Source organism: Sceloporus undulatus, chromosome 9, assembly GCF_019175285.1.
Source record: "Sceloporus undulatus isolate JIND9_A2432 ecotype Alabama chromosome 9, SceUnd_v1.1, whole genome shotgun sequence".
Lineage (NCBI taxonomy): Eukaryota > Metazoa > Chordata > Lepidosauria > Squamata > Phrynosomatidae > Sceloporus > Sceloporus undulatus.
Genome location: NC_056530.1, coordinates 17,232,097 through 17,250,958, shown reverse-complemented (window position 1 = coordinate 17,250,958; position 18,862 = coordinate 17,232,097). Strand labels below are relative to the sequence as shown.

Sequence of the window (18,862 nt, the reverse complement as noted above, 5' to 3'; positions counted from 1 at the left end):
TAAAGAGCAAGATATTTCAACTGGATCACCCTTCACAGGGAAGGCAAACCATTCCTGGCACATTTCTGCCAGGCAACATTTATTCAGGTTACAGTACTAACACTATTTGCATGTTAAGTGCTATGTTAAGTCACTAGGTGGCACTTGTCACTTTCATAGAATTTGTATATGTTGAGGTCTTAACAAACACCTGCCTCCCTCATATATTTCCTCAACAATCTTTTCAATAGTGTCCCTCCTTAACCTTTTGGTCATTTGCACATCCCACATAGGAAAATACTGAAGAAAAGAGGGGAAAAGCCCTGTTCTGCCACCTTGTGTGATGGCAACCTCGCTCCCTCTCATAGTGTCCTGTCCTACCTTGAAGGGTTGCTGTGAAGCTCTTTTTCTGACAAGCACAGCTATGGTTGGAGATGATTTCATTGTGATTTTGTCGTACTGAAATCATGTACACAGTTTGCTTTGAGATCTGCTTTTGGATGAAATAACAAGGAAAGCTGATAAGGAAAAGCTCGTATATCAAATTTTATGGTGTGGAGGCTGTGGGGGGCAAAGGGTTCTGAACAGGTGAGATCCCCTGTGATCCCATTGCTCAGAAGATCTCATCTTGAGAAGATCTCATTATAGTGTAGGGGAGACGCCTTTTTGCCCTCCCTCCAATTGTTTGCATTTCAAGATCTTTGCATTTCTGAGAGCCACATGTGAGCCACACTTTCCATTTAGGCAATAAATGTGAAGCACCATGGTCCTGATTTATTTTCCTTTCTTACCCTCTTCAACTACATGAAATATCCCACACTATCCTAAAATCAGATCATCTATTTTTCTTTTTTCCTTCTCTTGTTTTACTGTTTTACTACACTTAACTCTGTGACGTAGGACAGGTCAAGATAAGAGTGATTGCTGCTGGAGATGACAGTGTCATCATGGCAGGTAATCCATAAAAAATCCATAAACTCTGTAAAGTGGCAAAGCTTTTTTTTATTTAGAAAATGTGTGAGAACAAGCACTGACACAGCCAGGGTTGGACCTGTTGTCCTAGGTAGACTCATTGCATTTAATGGGATTTACTTACAAGTAGGCTGGCCTAGGTTTCTGCTCCCAGAGGTGTGCAATGCAATCCAAACAGCTAGTCTCATTTTCTTCCTTTGCCAAATAAATCTTGATAGGTCTTTCTGCCATCGATTAAAAAAAAATATGTCCGTTTAAATAATATGTATTGACTGGAACAGAAACAGCAAGGAAGCAAGGGAATTTTAAAGGAAGAGCACTATTGGGTGCACCAAAGAAAATGGTGCATGCTGGGTGCCAAGCAAACAAAGCTTTTAGACTTTTCAGAACCTTATCTTTTCTACAATTGATTGACTTAAAAATGCTACACAGGCAGAGGATAAGGCAGTGAGGCGACTGCTTCACTATCCCACCCCTTGCTAGTGATCTGCCGATTAGGTTCAAAGCACTTGGTCACACTCTTTCAGCCTCAGGGCAAGGCAATAGCAAAACATCCTCTGAACAAGTCCAGAAAACCTCATGATATGTGCGACTTAGGGTTGCCATAAGCTGGAAATGACTTGAAGGCACACCCTTCAGCAGCAACAACCTTGGTCAGTATGTGACTGCTTATCAGTGTGAGGAGCTTATCGCTTTGGCAAATAAGCCAGTTTACCTCTTCCGGCTTCACTTCTGGATTCGGGATGACTGGGGAGTTTCTGACTTCAACAATTGGCTGGGCTGAGCAAGGCTTCAACCCAGGATACATCTGGGCAGCAGTATCCCGCCTAGATCGGTGGTGATTGAAGCATGGTAACATCTGGGGGCATCCAGAATTGAAGCCGGAAGAGGTAAACTGGTTTATTTGCCCAAGCTATAAGCTCCTTAGCCAAGAAACTCAAAAGCAAAGCTCCAAGGCAGGCCCAATAGGTTTCTTATCTCATGTGTGCTGCTCTGGAAAAAACTGTATCCAAGAGAGAGTTGGGAGTGGAGGATCCTCTGCATGAATTTTATTGAAAGATTAGCTGCATTTGCTCCTTCTTTCCATGAATGTCTTCCATATTATCCAAAGACGTTTGTACTGTTCCTGAATTTATTTGTCCTCATTCTCCTCCTCCCTTTTCCTTTTGATGTGATATTGTATAATGTAACTTTATGGGAGTGTTGCTGCCCTGGTTGTTAAGGATTTTATTGGCTAAGGTTTATTGATCAGGTGGCATACTCCTGCAATACAACAGAGAAAGAGAGACTAAAGGTCATACGCAGTCGACTGCGGAGTGTGAGACAAGCAGGCGCACAAATTTTGAGGTGAGTAGGGAGCCTTTGAGGGCCATCAAGGAGACAGATTCTGCAACTGATTTAGGAACAAGAGTTGCCAGGTAGCTGTGGTCCATAGACTTTGCACCAAAAGTGTCATCCTTTATCCAAAAATGCTTTCAATGTTGGAGATATTCTCTTGGACATCTAACCTGAGACTGGCATCCCCTGGAGCTCAGTACGATAGTCAGTTTAGGGATGCCCCTCTTATGTTCAGCTTTGTGAAAGAGTCCTTCAAACATATATTCAAAGGTCACAGTATTTGAGTCATCCCCAAGCAATTTGTGTCGTCTGTTCAGGTGGGAGTTTTCCTTTCCACTGGGATGTGTATATGATTGCTCTTCATTTTTATTTAAACAATTATCTTAAGGAATTAAGCATTGCGGCCTTAATTTGGAGAAAGCGCATTGGATTTATGTCTCCATAATGATAGAGAATCGTGATGCAAAGCAGAGTAACTGCCCAACTACTTTCCAATTTAAAACCCAATGTTATAGATATTATATGTATTGAGAACCTTGTGCTTTACAATTCACACAATAATCTTTTCAGAACTGGAAAAGGCATATGTCAGCATCTAACAGCATTATAGAGTCTTTCTCAATAATTCTGTGCCATTCTCTTATCAATCCCAAGATAGTCGTTGGAGTAACAAAACCGGAAAGCTTACAGGAATGATTTATATGAATTATATAACGAATTTCCTTTATGAGACTTATGTGACTCTGATCTACATATTAAAAGTGACAAGCAGAAACACATCCAGGAAAAAAAAAACCCCAACTAATGCTGCATCACAATGTTTCTTTTTCATTCTCTCTCTTTCTCTTTTTCATGTGTGTACAGTTTGTCCGTATCAGATATGACATATTTCACCTACAAGGGGATCTTGTTCCCCACAGTGGGATCTTCAGTGGAAACACTGAACTATGTGGAAAATGAGTTCCAGCTGTTGGATGATGATATAGTGACTGTCACATATCCAAAGTCAGGTCAGTAATACAGTCATTTCATTTTAGACCTGCTTACAGGGACCTCTTTATGTGATATTGTGTGTGTTGTTTCACCTAATTGAAAAGTGACGATCACAACCATATTCAACAATCAAACAAAACAACTGGTGCCACCTCAATGCACGCTGTATAACTGCTACATTATGGATTGTCGAGTGCCTTCAAGACATTTCTGACTTTTGGTTATCCTTGGCGAGATTTGTTCAGAGGCTTGCTATTACCTTCCTGGGAGTGAGAGAATGTGACTTGCTCAAAGTCATTAGGCTGTTCTATGGCAGAATGGGTCTATTGGTGCCCTGCTTCAATACTGAGACTGCTACACCACAATGGTTCTCACATTCTGGATCCATGAGAAAAGAAAGTAAAGAAAGAAGAAATATGGAGGATATACTGTATCTTAAAAAAATATTTTCAGGTCATTTAATGAATCATAACCTCCCTTATGACTGTAGGCTCTTTGTGCCATCATCCCACCACAATGTATCCCATGAATGGACCCAGCCTTTGTTCATAAATCAATGGAGATTGATGCCTTATGTGATAGATTTTTCTGCATTTGTAGATACAGTTCTCTGGAAGACAGGGGATCTATTAGATTTAGATGACAGATACACCTGTGGTCTCTCAGCTGTTAAGGGAGGACCACATTCTGACAAGTGATCTGGAGAATGTACTCTTGCCTAGAAAAAATGGAGAGCAAGATCCAGTTAGTCCCAGACTCTTTTCTTGGATCCCAGTAATAACTAAGACATCAATCAGAAATGGACTAATTAACTGACCATAGTCAACCAAACCTGGGAAATATGTAGTTACAAATAACATGTTTTCTTGTAATTATTTTTGTATCAGTGAAGGCAAATTAGGTTGCGATTCAGTAAAGAGAAGGGGTTGGGGAAGAAGTGGCATGTTTTTGACCATCAGGTTCCCTCCCAGGTACCAATTGGATGCTGGAGATCTTGGGTTTGATTCAGCACAGTGGGGACCCATCATGGATTTCCAGTATCCCAGTGTGGGATCGGTCACCATGGATTGAGATGTCTGACTGCCTGGACACAGCCCTGAAATACCCTCCACCCAGGTTCCTCACTTCTCACCTACCAATCCAGCACTTCCCTAAATCTTTTCACCACTCCAAGGCCAAGGTAAGAGACAAACCCATGAAACAAACCTTCTTTTTCTCATTTAGTACAACCCAGATATGAGGAATTGTGGACTAACATTGGGCCCAAACAGACAGGCCAAAAGAAAGCTGCTTAAAGTCACTTTGGAGGTATGCTGTTTAAATGATGCATGCATCCTAAGAGGCCGGAAGCCATACCTAAGCCTAAGCCATGTTCCTGTCTTAAGGACTGGAGCGCGGCTTTGGTGCAGCTTCAGGCCTCTTAAGATGCATGTGTCATTTAAACAGCATACCTCCAAAGTGACCCGAAGCAGCTTTCTTTTGGCCTGTCTGTTTGGGCCCACTGTCTGTTAGATGTAAGATGGCATATTGTGTACTAAGGCATAGAAAGGACTCCAGGAAAATGTCTTGATAGTTGTGCTGCTTCTGGGAGAACATGAACTAATCGAAAGAAAGGAACAGAGCAGTGCAAACTAAAGATATTTTATACCTCACAAAACTGAAATATGAGACAAGTCACATAGGTCCAAAACACACTGCAAAAATAATCCAGTTTGAGACCACTTGGCTCAGTGCTTGGGAATCATGGGAATTGTAGTTTATTCTGGCACCACAGCTCTCTGACAGAGAAGGCTAAATGACTCACAAAACTACAGTTCCCAGAATTGTCTAGCATTGAGCCACAGCAGTTAAAGCGGTCTCATATTGGATTATTTCTGCAGTGTGTTTTGGACCCCAAAGCATTCCATGTGTCAAACAAATGCTGGACATGCCACCCTCCTTACATGTAACCTTTCTGTCACTAACAGGTCATCTATGTATTGCGTAACCCCAAAGATGTGCTGGTCTCAAACTACCACTTTTCCAAGTCATTTAAAGGATTCCAGGACCCTGGGACTATGGAAGAATTCTTGGAAAAGTTCCTGACTGGGAATGGTATGGAAAGACAAATCAGCTCTCTCCATCAGATTGTAGCAAAAGCCATAATGAGTTACTATTGCATTACATTTTCCTTCTTTTAACTAGAGGCAGCAGTGCTTTGCTTTCAACACATTAAAATTGTGCATCAAAACTTCAACTCTTATTTTAATATTTTAATACCAAACATGGTATCAACTTGGTATTAACTTTGACAGTTTCTTCTGGGGCTCTCCAATTAAGAAAGGGTATCCAGCTAGACAATGTTGCTTCAAGAGGCAGCAGTGCTTGCGATGCTGTTTGTGTGTTCTTTGTTGCCATAATGACATATCCTGAGATGAGGACACACACTCATTTCTGATTGCCTTCTCCTCTCAACAGTGACAGCTTCCCCCTCTGCCTATTGGTTCTCTCTCCTGCTTTGTCCCGGTGCCAGTGGTGCCCTTACATCTGGCATATAGCCATACAGTCAGGTTGGGAAGGGCTTCTTCTGCTCCCGTGGTTTATCTCTTTAAAAAAATATTTGCTGCTAGCCACCATTGGTGCAATGTGGTTTTAAAGCCTGGGACTGTGGACTAAGGAGCCAGCTGCCATAGATTCTCCTAAGCTTTGAACCAGGCTGCAACACCCACAGATTCTGTATCCATAAATTCAGACATCCATGGCAAAAAATTCCAAATAGCAGGCCTTGATTTTGCCATTTTATACCATTTACATATGCACCATTTTGCTATGCCCTTACATATAATGGGGGGCTTGACCATCCACAGACTTTGGTATTCATGGGGGGGTCCTGGAACCAAATCCCAGCAGATACCAAGGGTCCATTGTACAACATTGCTTCAGATACAGTATTTACATTCTACCTTTTGGTTTGCTCTTCCAGTTGCATTTGGTTCCTGGTTTGATCATGTGAGAGGCTGGATGGAGCTGAAAGACAGACCTAACTTCTTTTTGGTTACCTATGAAGAGCTACAACAGGTATGGTGTGACCTCTGACTATTTTAACACTTCTACAACATTGACAGCTTTTGACTTTCATGAATTCTAGCAACCTAGATAAAACACCTCAAGATATATGCAGATTTCATGGCTAAGATATTTGGTGATCCCTGGGAGATGTCCTTGCTAGACACAACCTGGAACAAGATGACAGGAAGAAGGCCTTTCATTGACAAGAAGGGGCCAAAGTTCTTTCCCTGTCCTTCCAGCTTGTTTCCCAACAATACCAGATAAGGCAAGATATATCTAACTGAAGGCAACCTGTAAAAATGGCACCAACTGTCCCTTTACATCACTTAGCAAGGGGCAAATATCCCCATGGAAATGCAGTGTGAGTTTCCCTGTCTTTCTCACATTACTTTCTTCTCCAGAATCCCCAAGACAGTGTCAAGAGGCTTTGCCACATCCTTGGAAAAGACCTGAATAGTCAGCAAATAGACTCTGTGCTGGAAAATGCCTCTTTCCAGAAGATGAAGGAAAACAGCATGTCCAACTTCTCCCTATTGTCACAGGAATTTTTCGATCACAAGAAAGGAAAGTTCATGAGGAAAGGTAAAAGCAGAGTTTGGGGAGGCGGGTGAGCCAGGGTTGTATCAAGAGGTGACATGTGGGTATTTGTTCCAGTTTGGAAAGTGGCGTCCATCATTTTGCTTTCTAAACTAAAGAGGAAGACAGCATTCCTCCTCGATGTTCCTTGTACAAAGAGTTACTAGACTTGCAGTTGAATCTTCTCGTAACCCATTGGTTGAAGGATACTAGTTGAGATGGTCCAGTAAGCAGTATCACAGCACTGACAGTGACTCTAGATGATATAATCGTTGATGGGAAGGAAGCATAAATGATAGAGCTCTCTTCCTCAATGTCCACTTTCTACTCCTTTCTCACTTTGCTTAATGGTAGGGCTGGTCATTTGAGAGGAAATTGGTTTCATTGTGTTGATTGTACATTGTGTTGATTATATTCATTGTTGCCTCCTATGGCATTGCAGGGATTTCTGGGGACTGGAAGAACCACCTGACAGTGGCACAGAATGAATACTTTGACCGCGTTTATCAGGAGAAAATGCAGGGTGTGAACATTACTTCCTATGGGACTGAAGAATGCTAGACTGCTCCACCTGCTGTTCTGTACACAAACATTTTATCTCTCCAAAGTCTCTGAGAGTCAATGTATTAAATAAAAGAAGCCGGTTGAAGATTTCTTATTTCCATAGATAGGATGGTACTTGAACAAATATGGCAGGGTGCAAAGAATCAGAAGGATGCAATACATTTTGAATTCTAGAATGGCCTAAAGATTAGCAATTTCTCTCCCCTCATCTATCGGTGATATATCATGGGCTGAAACTATATAGCTAAGATCCTGCACCAGAAGACATGGTACGTCTCCCATTTGCCCTCCCTTAAACCTCACCTTCTTCAGGCTGCTTCACCATAGCCTGACATGGACATGTAGCAGCTACTATAGAGTGGGGCTGGCTGGTGGCTAAGAAGCCTCTGGATACATTGCAAATGGCATCATCCCTTGGGACCACATGGAAGAAGTCCAGCAACCTCTCTAGAGCCGTATGATTCTCACCCCTTCTTAAAGTTCTCCCTTTTAAGAAGTGTTCTGGGATTAAGCAGAACTGAAAAGGAAATATTTATTTCATTTTTAATTTTTGTCGTTGAAGATAACTGCCTCACATTTCTGCAAAGGAGGCGTGCGCCACTATCTAGTTTATCTTTGCAATGTGATCACTAGTGCCTCTTCCTTTCCTAAATACAGCTTGGACCTCTGGGATTTTAAATTCCACCTATGGCAGGAGTCTTTGCGGCAGAATTTTGAGCATGACTTGGCTTGCATGGGAGATTAGTGTGATGGTTCTGTAACCAATTCAATCTTTTATGTCTTCTTTTTTACCGATGGGGATATATATTGGTCACTTGCAATCTGTGGGCCACTGTCTTGTTTTCCTTATTTGTTGGCAGATTTCATTGAGAACTGATCTTGATTCTGTCTCTGTGGATTGTAGCAGTTCTATTGGGATTGTAGCAGTTCTATTGGGATTGTAGCAGTTCTATTGGGATGTTCTATTGGGAACACAACAGATAATATCCAGATTGTAACTAAGAATTAAAGTTAAAATCTTTTGCTGATGATTTGGTTATAATTAACATATTTAACACTAACAAGGAAAGAGGTAACCTACTGCAGAAACTAAAAGAATATGGTGAATTTTCTGGACTTAAAATAAATACAGATACATCTAAAATTCTAACAAAAAATATGAATGTACTACAAAATTAAGAATTAGTGCATATAATGTATGTAAATATGGTTATATAAATAGAGTAAATTACCTATTAATTATTATCTCTTTGAAAAATCAACAATTATTTGAGAATAACTAATTGAAGGAATGTTAATATATATGTTAGTATATTTTATGTTTTTTGTGTATATGTATTAGAAACGTTAATAAAAATTCTTAAATTGTAAAAAGTATTAAAATGGTCACTGTTCCAATTGAAGGTTGCAAGGCACACAGCAAAAGGAACAGCAACAGACATGGACGCTTATTGCATATGACTACCTTCAATGGGACAGACATGTGATTTACCCAGCAATGATGGATCTTACCACATTCCCCATAGGTAGCTTGTAGGCAGCCCAGGTTTATCCAGTAGCTTTGCAAGAATGGGATTTTCCTGTTCTTGAAAAGCTATGGGATAAACCTGGGTTCCAGAATTCCCTAGCATTGAGCCAAGGCAGTTAAAGCAGTCTCAAATTGGATTATTTCTGCAGTGTGTTTTGGACCAAGGTTAGCCTGGCATGACTTGTTTTTGAGAAACAAAATGATATGAAGTGCTGCTTCTTTTTTTTTTTTATAAATCTCAACATGATTTTGGACCAAACACAGCACCTTATAATATGGCACGATCCCCTCTGATGTGCTGCCAGCGTCAGAATCCCTTTAGACACATGCTAAAAGAGACTGCATAATTTTTTCTGGCACAAACAACATGCTGCTTATTATTATGCATTGCAGTGAATCTCTGAAAAAAGTGTGCGGGAAGTAAATATAATGAACCCTCATTACTTTTTCAAATGACACGACAACATGAAGCGATGACAGGCTGTGGAGGACAGGCAGTTAGACAAAGTTATGTAACATAAAGCAGAGAAAGAGATGTGTCATGTGCAATAGCCAAAAAAGCCAGTTTAGCAGACAGAAGCAGATGCCATAGGCACCCATGATGCAGTGGGAAAAGGCCTCTGATGGCTGGCTTTCCAGTGGGCTGGTACTGAGGAGGAGTAGAAGCCACCCTGAGTCTTGAACATAGTCTGTACAACTAGCCAAAGGCTGACACAGCTGATAGCCAGCAGCTACTCAGAAAGCCCAGTCACAGAGTAGCTTACAGTTCAGCCCTTACATTATTTTAGTAAATACAACTTGCCATTCTGGTTGTGTGACATGTCAGTAACATCCGATAAGAACTTTCATTTCTATGAGGCAGAAAACAGGTTCGTCCCTAACTGCTGACTTTCTTTTTCGTAATGCCGCTTTCTGTCTTGAAAACAATTGCCTTTTTAAGAAGCAGCTTGGCTGTCTTTTCATTTTATTAAAACTAAGACATATTTCGGGTATTATTGGCAAATGAACAGGGCAGCGTCTAATAAGGGACTGCTGGTTGACTTTCTATCATGCTAGTACTTTACTGCATTGCTATTATTTATCATACAGTGCAGATTAAAACAGGTAAAATAAAGCAGGTGAGTACCCAGAAGACAGCCAGCCTATGGGTCCGATTAAATGGCTTCATATTCTTTTACTAGATTTAGCCTTCCCATTATAAGTCTCCTTGGCATGTTCAATAGCACCTTCTTTTCTGTAGGGCGCTATCCAACTTACTGTCAAAAATGGTATTAGAGTCGCCTCTCAGCAGTACAGTTTCTTCTACAAGCTGTGTTACCCCTTTCCCCTAGATACCCCCTTAATAATACTTCATTTGTGACATCTTCCAGTTTAGATAATGTACCCTGTTAAGGCTAATAGCTATTGAGTGAGTGGATCCAGTGCCTTTTCCACGCCTGTTTCATCGTCAAAGGATTGTTTCAGATTGCATCAATGCAGTGACACCTTGGAGCTAAAGATCATTACTTTTTCTAGAACAGCTAAGAATACCTTTTAAGTTACATAAGACTGTATGAGTTTGTTAATAATACCCTAGCTTGCCTTTCTTGCCTGTTTCCCTTGCTTAAGAGATGGTAATCATTACCAATTGCAACAGGCATTTATTCACCTCCCTCTTAGGAGTTAGTTACAAGCCATTTCACGCCGTGTAGCCTTTATGGTGTAGACATCTTGTATCACTGAAACGTAAGTAGTCTGAATGATAAATTGTTGTAATTGTCCAGTGTGTTTATATTATCGACATGATGTGCATGCACAAATGTTTATATTTTGACAAGGATGTAGCTGAAGAAGTCACAGAAACGGAGACTAGAAATTCTTGGGGTTTCGCATTCCAACTACTCTCTATCCTTGGATTATATGCATTAATTGTTGCTGACATGGGAAGTCCAGCATGATTTTGTGCTGTGGAAAGGGTGCCTTTGCTGCCATGTTGGCTTTTCTTCAGGGGTGCTTCAGCACAGCATGTATAAATGCTGTGCCACCAAAATGCCATGGATCTGCCACACATGCAATTGGCAGTGCAGCTTTCTGGCAGACTGGGGGCATGCTGCCGTCTGAACATCATGCCCCCAGTCCGCCTGGAAGTTGGCTCTTTTTGACCATCAGTTTCATCCCTAAGTTTGTTGAAGGTATGAGTATGTGGAAATGAAGCTATGAGTAAGTAGGGAAATGTTTAGAATAATACAGAAGGAACAAAGAAAGAATAGGCAATGGGAGAAGGCTTAAGCTGAGGAAGACACAGGAAGTGAGTGGGAAAGAAAGGTGGAAGGTATAAAATGTAGATATATAGGTATGGAAGATATTCGAATGAGGAATGAAAATGAAATGAAAGAGGCTTCAGTGGAGATTCTATATATTTTTATATGAATATATAAAACATTAGAGAAGCCTTAAGGATATTTCATACTAACATATATTTTTGTCATTTAAATACGTCTATCTATCTATCTATCTATCTATCTATCTATCTATCTATCTAGGTTCTCAATGACCCCAGAATTATACATAACTTACAAGGGAATCCTTTTTCCTTCAATGAGAAGCACAGTGGAAACACTGAACTATGTGGAAAATGAATTCCAGCTGCTGGATGAAGATATACTGCTTGTCACTTACCCCAAGTCAGGTTAGTGGTGCCTTTGAGTAATTTTGGGTATGATCTTAAAGGCCTTATTAGTAGATGTTAGATGACAAGGGAGTGAAGCAGACGGGCAAAATAAAGTGGCTTCCAGCTGCTTTGGAGGTGAGGCCTTTATATGACGCACATCTCAAAAGCGGGTGGAAACCAAAACAAAGCCAAAACACTCTGGGGATAAAAACCTGAGCAAAAAGAAGTTAGGATATTCCATCTTAGCCCAGAAAACGTGCATCCTCATGTCTGCATATAAACAGCCTGGTGCCAGTGGCAAAGCAAAAAGTGAAAATGTGACAATTGCAATGGATGTAATTACACCATATACAAACCCGACAGCCCAAAACGGGAGCATGTGGTGAAGGGGTGTGTGAAGAGGGCATGTATAGGGGGTCTCCTTCAACCCATGCCCTGACCACTTGGGTATGGCAGCTCCCTTCTTTTCAAATGTGCACCTGCATTAGTGTGTTTATATGCAGCTTTAGAGAAAGGGTTAAGATAGATTGCTCTTTCAGAACTGCTCTGGTGTTGGAGTGTTTATATGCAGGCTTGAAGGTATGTATTTTCTGGGCTAAACTGGAATATTCTGGGTTCTTTTGGCTCCAGGTTTTAGCCCTGTAACGTTGCTTCAGTCCAGTTTCCACCCACTTTGGAGGCATGTGCCATCTAAATGTCCCACCTTCAAAGTGGTTTGAAACTGCTTTATCTGGCCCATGTGTTTCACCTCCTAGTCTATTTTCTGTTATCTATGGTACTGCTTCTCTTCCATGGCAGAGGACAATAGCTGTCACTACTCATCCTCTTACCTGTAGTAATGTATCCTCTCTTCACCATGCATCTCAGGATCTTGAGGAACAGGAAAATAACTTTTTTTACTCACACTGCTACCTCATTCATTACTCATTCACTGCTCAACTGTCCTGCTTCTTTATGCAGAACCCCAGCATTTATTTGGCTTAGTGCAGCCATTGCATAACCAAACCTGATGGCCTGATTGAAGGTCAAAATGTTTGGCACGAACTCTTAGCAGACGAGAGGAAACAAGGATTACTCAGTGGTATAAGGCGATGGAGGAAAACAACCATGTTGTATCTGCAGGAAAATCAGTCTTTGCTATGACACTAGAGGTAATACTGTGAATTCTCTTCCAAGGTACCGTTTGGATGCTAGAGATCTTGGGCTTGATCCAACACAGTGGGGACCCCTCATGGGTTCACAGCACAGTGGTTTGGGAGCGGGCGCCATGGATTAACACTAATCTCGGTCTGGAACTAGCCTTGAAATATCCTCCACCCCGTCTTCTAACAACTCACCTGCCATTTCAGATTTCACCCAAGTCCTTACTCCATTCTGAGGCCAAGGTAAGAGGAAACGGATACATTAAGTCTATGGGAGCTTGCTTTTCAAGCCTCAAAACTGGATTTGTTGACATTACCAACAACATTGCACTTTTTGCCAGATATTCACACATTCAAAAATGTTTTGTTTGCAGCTGGGTTTGGGCCGCCTTAGTCATCTGGGCAGTTTGGGGGCTGCGTTATTTTAATGCCATGCCCCCTAAAAGTGCCCAGAAGTCGCTTTATGTGTCCTGTCTGTTTTGGGCCAAAATAACATGTTTCTAGAATTCACATTTTCTCTGCAAAACTCATGTTTTTTCCCACATGTTTTTGCTCTTCTTAATTGTAGTTCCCCATTTGGTAGCTTTTTTGACACTTGCCTTATTGCATGCCGAAGCAGTAGTAGATCTATTTTGTGAATTAAAAATGCCATTGTTGCACTTTCATAGCCATTCAAATAAGCTGCTCGATGTGGCTGCCCTAACATATCCAATAGCAGGTTTGGCTTTGTTTGCACTCTCTAAATAACTAACTCTCTTACAGGTTATCTACACCCTGCGCAATCCTAAGGATGTGTTGATCTCATATTACCACTTTGCTAAGTTGTATGATGGATTGAAGGATCCTGGAACTGTGGAAGAATTTCTGGAGGAGTTTCTGAGTGGAAATGGTATGGAATAAGAGAAAACATTTGAATTTGTCAATTGGCCTCATGGCAGAAAAATACATCTCACGTTGTGAAGTGGGTGAAGTGCAAATGAAAGGAAGAAATGAGCTCCATGACAGGGTTTCGCTTTTTTTGCTGTCATGCTGTCAGGAAGGGATTATATGAAGAGGCCTCAGTGTCAGTGTTGTTCTATGTGATAATAAATATCTATACTCCTAGTGAAAATTTGCTTTCTTTCCCCTGCCCCCAACATTAACTCTGACTGCTTACATTCTGTCTTTGCCTCTGCTTTGCCCTCTCAGTACCCATTGGTTCCTGGTTTGACCATGTGAAAGGCTGGCTGGAAATGAAGGACAGGTCCAACTTCTTCTTCATCACATATGAAGAGTTACAGAAGGTCTGGTTTGACATTACCTATATTTGCATACCTAGAATTAACACAGATTAAACATTTATAAACTCACATAGTGATGATTCAGGAAACTATACACTGACATGTAGAAGAGAGTTTCTCATGACATCATTAGCTGAAAATATCCATTATGAATTAGTTTAAACAGTCAACAATATGATATTCATTTCACCTGGCTTTATTAGTCCATGTTATATAAATGTAGCAGAAAATGATACACTTCGTAATGGAAATATCAGTTCCTAGTAGTTACACAGCTACAACAATATCATTGATATACTGAATTGCTCAAGTTTATTCCTAGTCCCTAATGGCTCTGAATCTATCAACAATATGGCTGCAGTTTGGTTTACTATTGATCTAGAATTCTTTGCCCTTTAACAATGGAAATCTCTTCAGTGGATGCAATATTTCCCCTTGACAAGGTCTACCCATTGTCAAACTGGGATCTGTCTAAGGTGCTGAAATCAGCATATCTATAAGGGAGACAAGGTGCAGTGGTTTGAACATTGGACTATGACTCTGGAGACCAGGGATCAAATCCCAGCTTGGCCATTTAAAATCACTGAGTGACCTGGGGCAAGTCACATTCTCTCATTCTCAGAGGATGGCAGTGGCAAACCCCCTTTGATGAAACATGCCAAGGAAACCCCATGATTTTAGGGTCCCTATTGTCACAGTAAGTTGGAAACAACTTGAAGGCAGATAACAACAAGAACATTTAGACTTATCTAGACTTTTTCTTTGGCTAGATTATGATAGAATCTTAGGATTCTGCTTTCACCTCCACTAGAACTACTTTAGGCTGAAAACTGATTTTGTAAGAAACAGGAAGTGACTAACACACCACTTCCAGTTTCTATGAAAGGCCTTTTAAGACCTAAACTAGAGGTGGGCAGGTATTATATTTAAGTGGGAAATCACATCTCCTAGAGTACTGGAGGTGAGTTGACATTGTGGGCATTGTGGGAGGTATGATAGGGAGCCTTGGGGCCACACTACAAGAGCCAAAAGTGGCCACACTTTGCTTACCCCAATAATAAAACATGATATATGAGAGCCATTTAGGACTGAGGACTGTTTTTGGCTGCAGTGGTTCTTAAGCTGTTAGATCCTCCCCTCCCTGTGTGCCAGGACCCAATGGCATCACTGGGGGATGCAGGGAGTAAGGACCATAACAGGAACAACACCACTGCTCCCCAAAACATCTGCCTTTAAGCAGAAATGCTGTGGCATTTGCCAGCATCCTTTTAAAACACTGAAGAGATGGTGAGAGGCTCAGAGAGAGGAGAAAGTAGATTTCGACATGGAAGCACAGAGTTAGGAATCAGATTCCTGTTGTTCAACATTATTCCCTCCTTCCCCAGGACCTGCGAGGCAGTGTGGAAAAGATCTGCCACTTCCTCGGTAAAGAAATCAACAGACAGCAAATAGATGCTGTAGTGGAAAACGCCTCCTTCCAGAAGATGAAGGATAACAAAATGTCCAACTTTTCCAACCTTCCAGATGCACATTTCAACCATAAAGAAGGAAAGTTCATGAGGAAAGGTAAAAGCAGAGCTTTCTGGGTGTTTGGAATTGGTATACATTGATTTGCTGTGGGGCTCAGATAGCAGCAGTTGGGCAGACCTGTGATGGAGAGCCCAAGATATGACAGTGCCCTTGGGGTTACTATTTATTTTTGCATTGATTCATTTATATGCTACAACTTATATTTAAAATTACACATCTAACTGGTGTTAACCACTATAGTTGATGTATGAGGAATGCTGGGAATGACGGTCCAGCAACATCTGAAGGGACACATTTTAGACTCTTGTGATATAAACTGAAAGATTTTGATATGGAAACAGCTGACAACCCCTTCAGTCATGAGCAGTGTTAGCATGCTTTATTATATCAGAGGAGGCTTTTTAGAAGTGACAATGTGTAAAAGAGGACTGGCCCAAGATATTTTGCTGGGCTCTCCCTCTAGAAGAAACAAATGCACACGTGAAGTGTGCATTGGGTTGTGTAGTTTGGCCTGGCTCCCTCATATTCACTCAGGGGTTTTTACTAAGAGTGTGGTAGCATATTGAGAGAAAGCTATAATCCAGCAAGCATTAGAAATGCTGGACTACTAGTCAGGAGGGTTGAATACCTGGAGAACGGTGGGGGGGAAACCCAAGGAAGGTGGCAAAGTAGTTGTCCTCCAGCATCGGCCATCTCAGATGACAGCTCCCCACTTCTGTCTACAGCTAGGGGTATTAATATACATTGTGCTACTTCTTTGTGATTACCTTACTCCTTCTTGTCATTTTCCAGGGATCTGTGAGGACTGGAAAAACCACTTGACAGTAAAACAGAGCAAGCATTTTGACTGTGTTTATCAGGAAAAAATGAAGGATGTGAATGTAGCCTTCCCATGGGGCTGAAGAATACCAATTGTTCTGGCTACTTCTCTCTGTATGTGCATTATATGACTCAAATGGTTCAAATTTCTTCCACTGAAAAGGTTCTATTGCCCAGCATAGAGGAGGCTCCCTTATCTTGAGTTAGCCCAGAGATCCAACTTACTCAGTACTACTCACACCTCAGCCTTTTGGGACAGCTGGGTTGTTTGGGATTCTGAAAGGAGTACTCTCACAAGATGGCTTCAATGATAGCCTGTCCAGTTAGAAAATAGTCATTTCCCAGAGAACAAACTGCCAAGGTTAAAAGAAACATTGCCAAGGACTCTTCAGCTCTTTCTCAATTTTCTTTAATGGCATCGTTCAGCTGTTATGAGGAGTGCTACTTTTAACAGGGTGCTGGAATGCAAATGTACACGCAACAACAACAATGCCCTCTAGAATACAAAGTAGAGGTCAGAGATGGAGTTTCAAAACAGAAAATCAATATTTCCAATCCAGAGCTTGTTTTCAAAATTTCACAGAAGCCAAACTAAGGCTTAGAAACAAGTTAAATCATAAAGTAAACCAGTTGAAAGCAAAAGTGAGGTTTGAGCCCCAAATACTAAATCCCATGTTGGTCAAAGAAGAACAAAATATCAATTTCACAAAGGGTAAGTGATCATGCTTAGAGAGATGCACAGAAGTAAACAAGAACAACTATATTAGCACAGACCAAAAGTGTATAAGCTCACACTGCAACTATACTGAAGCCAGTAAATCCACCTCTACAGTAGAGAGGTTCTCATAATTGTAATTAAGTGAAAATATTCACTTAGAGTTAGTTTCAACAATCAACAGCATGGTACTCATATAATCTGTGTTAGTTAGTCCATGGGGTTGTCCGCACAGGCCAAATAGACCTGTTTTCCCCTGGACTCATGTTATCTATTACAGATGTCACAGGCCAAAACCCCAGGGGCAGGATTGGGCCTGATCTTGCCTATCCCGATGTGGATTCAGAGGATCCAGCCTGATCCTGGGGTAAAGAGCATTTACTCCCAGGGTAAAATAGACAGTTTCTAACAAATCCCTTAGCAAAACTGGGCTGTTCAGATGCCCTCCCCATGCTCCTTCCCTTTCTGGCTGTCAATCTGGATGAAAACTCCCCCAGTCCCTGCATCTGATGCAGAAATGGGGTCCCTGGCCATGTGGGTGCAGCCAGGCGCTTTCTTTTAATGTCAGATGTGGTGACTGGGGGCTTCTTAGTAAGACTGATGGCCATCAAGGTATGGAATGGTGTGCCAGGGTTGGCATGGGTATGTGTATGTGAATACCCACCCATCAGCTCACTGAACCAAGGGCCAACCAAGCAACCATGCTTTCTGGGCCCATCTGCTCAGGCCCCAGGTTGCTGAAATGTAACAGAAAATGATACACTTCATAGTTGGAATAGCAGTCCCTAGCAGTCTCACTGCTCTCCAATAGCATCTCTAATACACTGAACTACCCAATGCTATTCCGTCAGATATTATAATATAGATTTCATTTCATGGCTGAGAAGCATTGGCAAAGTCAACACAGCAGAGGGCAGCGTCACAAAAACATTCAAATTTGCACCATAGGCCCCAATGTCTTTGCCTTCAAGTCATTTCCAACTTATAGCAACCCTAAGTCAACCTATCCCAAGTTTTTCTTGGCAAGATTTGTTCAGAGGAGGTTTTCTTTGCCTTTCTGGGCTTGAGAGAGTGTGAGTGACCCAAGGGCACCCAAGGAGTCTCCATGGCTGAGCAGGGTTTCAGGAGGAGGAGGAGGAGAAGAAGAGAAGAAAATGGGGAGAGATTGTATTCCAAAAATTCTAGGTTTTCCATTTAGTAGGGTAAACTTAAAATTTTAGGTTTTTCAATGCACTGACTTGGGATACTTCTATATAGATTAACTGGTCTGGTGGAGGAGGAGGAGAGGGGACAGCAGGAAGGCAAGGTGGGTTTACATTTTAATGATCTGAAGGTTAACATAGATTAAAGTTAATATAATCAGTTAATAAATAAAGTTAATAAAATAAAATTCAGGTTTTCAATAAACTGATATGGGAGACTTTTGTATGGTGTGAACTGGCAAGAGGGAAGAATGGTGGTTAAAATGGATTGGGATTATTTTAGAGTTAACATGGTTTGGGGTTCACATCCAGCTTCCAGGGTTTTTCAGTGCACTGATCTGGGATGTGTCTGCATAGATGGACTACTGAATTTTGTGAATTCCATTGACTATTGCGCAAATGGTTTTCACATGATGTTATGTGCAAGCCACTTGGAATCTGACAAGAAAGTGACCTGAACCAGGAAATTAGCATTTTCGGGAAAATATCGGAAATTTATTTCCATTTCATTCACGAATTCGCTTTT

General features: G+C 41.3%; 2 protein-coding genes across 4 annotated transcripts; both read left to right on the top strand.

The window, feature by feature from the left end:
- The first annotated feature begins 1,691 nt into the window (after nt 1-1,691).
- On the top strand, nt 1,692-7,555 carry LOC121915722 (sulfotransferase 2B1-like). 2 transcript variants are annotated; one of them, XM_042440197.1, is made up of 7 exons: nt 1,692-1,841; nt 3,154-3,299; nt 4,254-4,462; nt 5,250-5,376; nt 6,245-6,339; nt 6,732-6,912; nt 7,349-7,555. In XM_042440197.1, exons 2-7 carry the CDS (start codon nt 3,170-3,172, stop codon nt 7,465-7,467), a joined length of 861 nt encoding a protein of 286 aa, XP_042296131.1. In that variant the 5' UTR covers nt 1,692-1,841; nt 3,154-3,169; the 3' UTR covers nt 7,468-7,555. The 2 variants fall into 2 exon arrangements, with proteins under 2 accessions (XP_042296131.1, XP_042296130.1); XM_042440196.1 differs by lacking the exon at nt 1,692-1,841 and adding an exon at nt 2,146-2,298.
- Nucleotides 7,556-7,693: 138 nt separating this feature from the next.
- On the top strand, nt 7,694-18,541 carry LOC121915723 (sulfotransferase 2B1-like). 2 transcript variants are annotated; one of them, XM_042440199.1, is made up of 7 exons: nt 7,694-10,723; nt 11,521-11,666; nt 12,825-13,033; nt 13,553-13,679; nt 13,979-14,073; nt 15,456-15,636; nt 16,393-18,541. In XM_042440199.1, the coding sequence occupies exons 2-7, from the start codon at nt 11,528-11,530 to the stop codon at nt 16,500-16,502; spliced, it is 861 nt and encodes a 286-aa protein (XP_042296133.1). In that variant the 5' UTR covers nt 7,694-10,723; nt 11,521-11,527; the 3' UTR covers nt 16,503-18,541. The 2 variants fall into 2 exon arrangements, with proteins under 2 accessions (XP_042296133.1, XP_042296132.1); XM_042440198.1 differs by having other exon boundaries at nt 7,694-11,666.
- Nucleotides 18,542-18,862: the final 321 nt, after the last annotated feature.

What these genes read in the sequence shown, in the direction of transcription:
- LOC121915722 (XM_042440197.1), top strand. Translation starts at nt 3,170, where the DNA reads ATGACATATTTCACCTACAAGGGGATCTTGTTCCCCACAGTGGGATCT. An exon ending in TGTCACATATCCAAAGTCAG is followed by an intron (nt 3,300 to 4,253) that starts GTCAGTAATACA and finishes GTTCCCTCCCAG; the next exon opens with GTACCAATTGGATGCTGGAG. An exon ending in AGGAAAGTTCATGAGGAAAG is followed by an intron (nt 6,913 to 7,348) that starts GTAAAAGCAGAG and finishes ATGGCATTGCAG; the next exon opens with GGATTTCTGGGGACTGGAAG.
- LOC121915723 (XM_042440199.1), top strand. Translation starts at nt 11,528, where the DNA reads ATGACCCCAGAATTATACATAACTTACAAGGGAATCCTTTTTCCTTCA. An exon ending in CATATGAAGAGTTACAGAAG is followed by an intron (nt 14,074 to 15,455) that starts GTCTGGTTTGAC and finishes CTCCTTCCCCAG; the next exon opens with GACCTGCGAGGCAGTGTGGA. An exon ending in AGGAAAGTTCATGAGGAAAG is followed by an intron (nt 15,637 to 16,392) that starts GTAAAAGCAGAG and finishes GTCATTTTCCAG; the next exon opens with GGATCTGTGAGGACTGGAAA.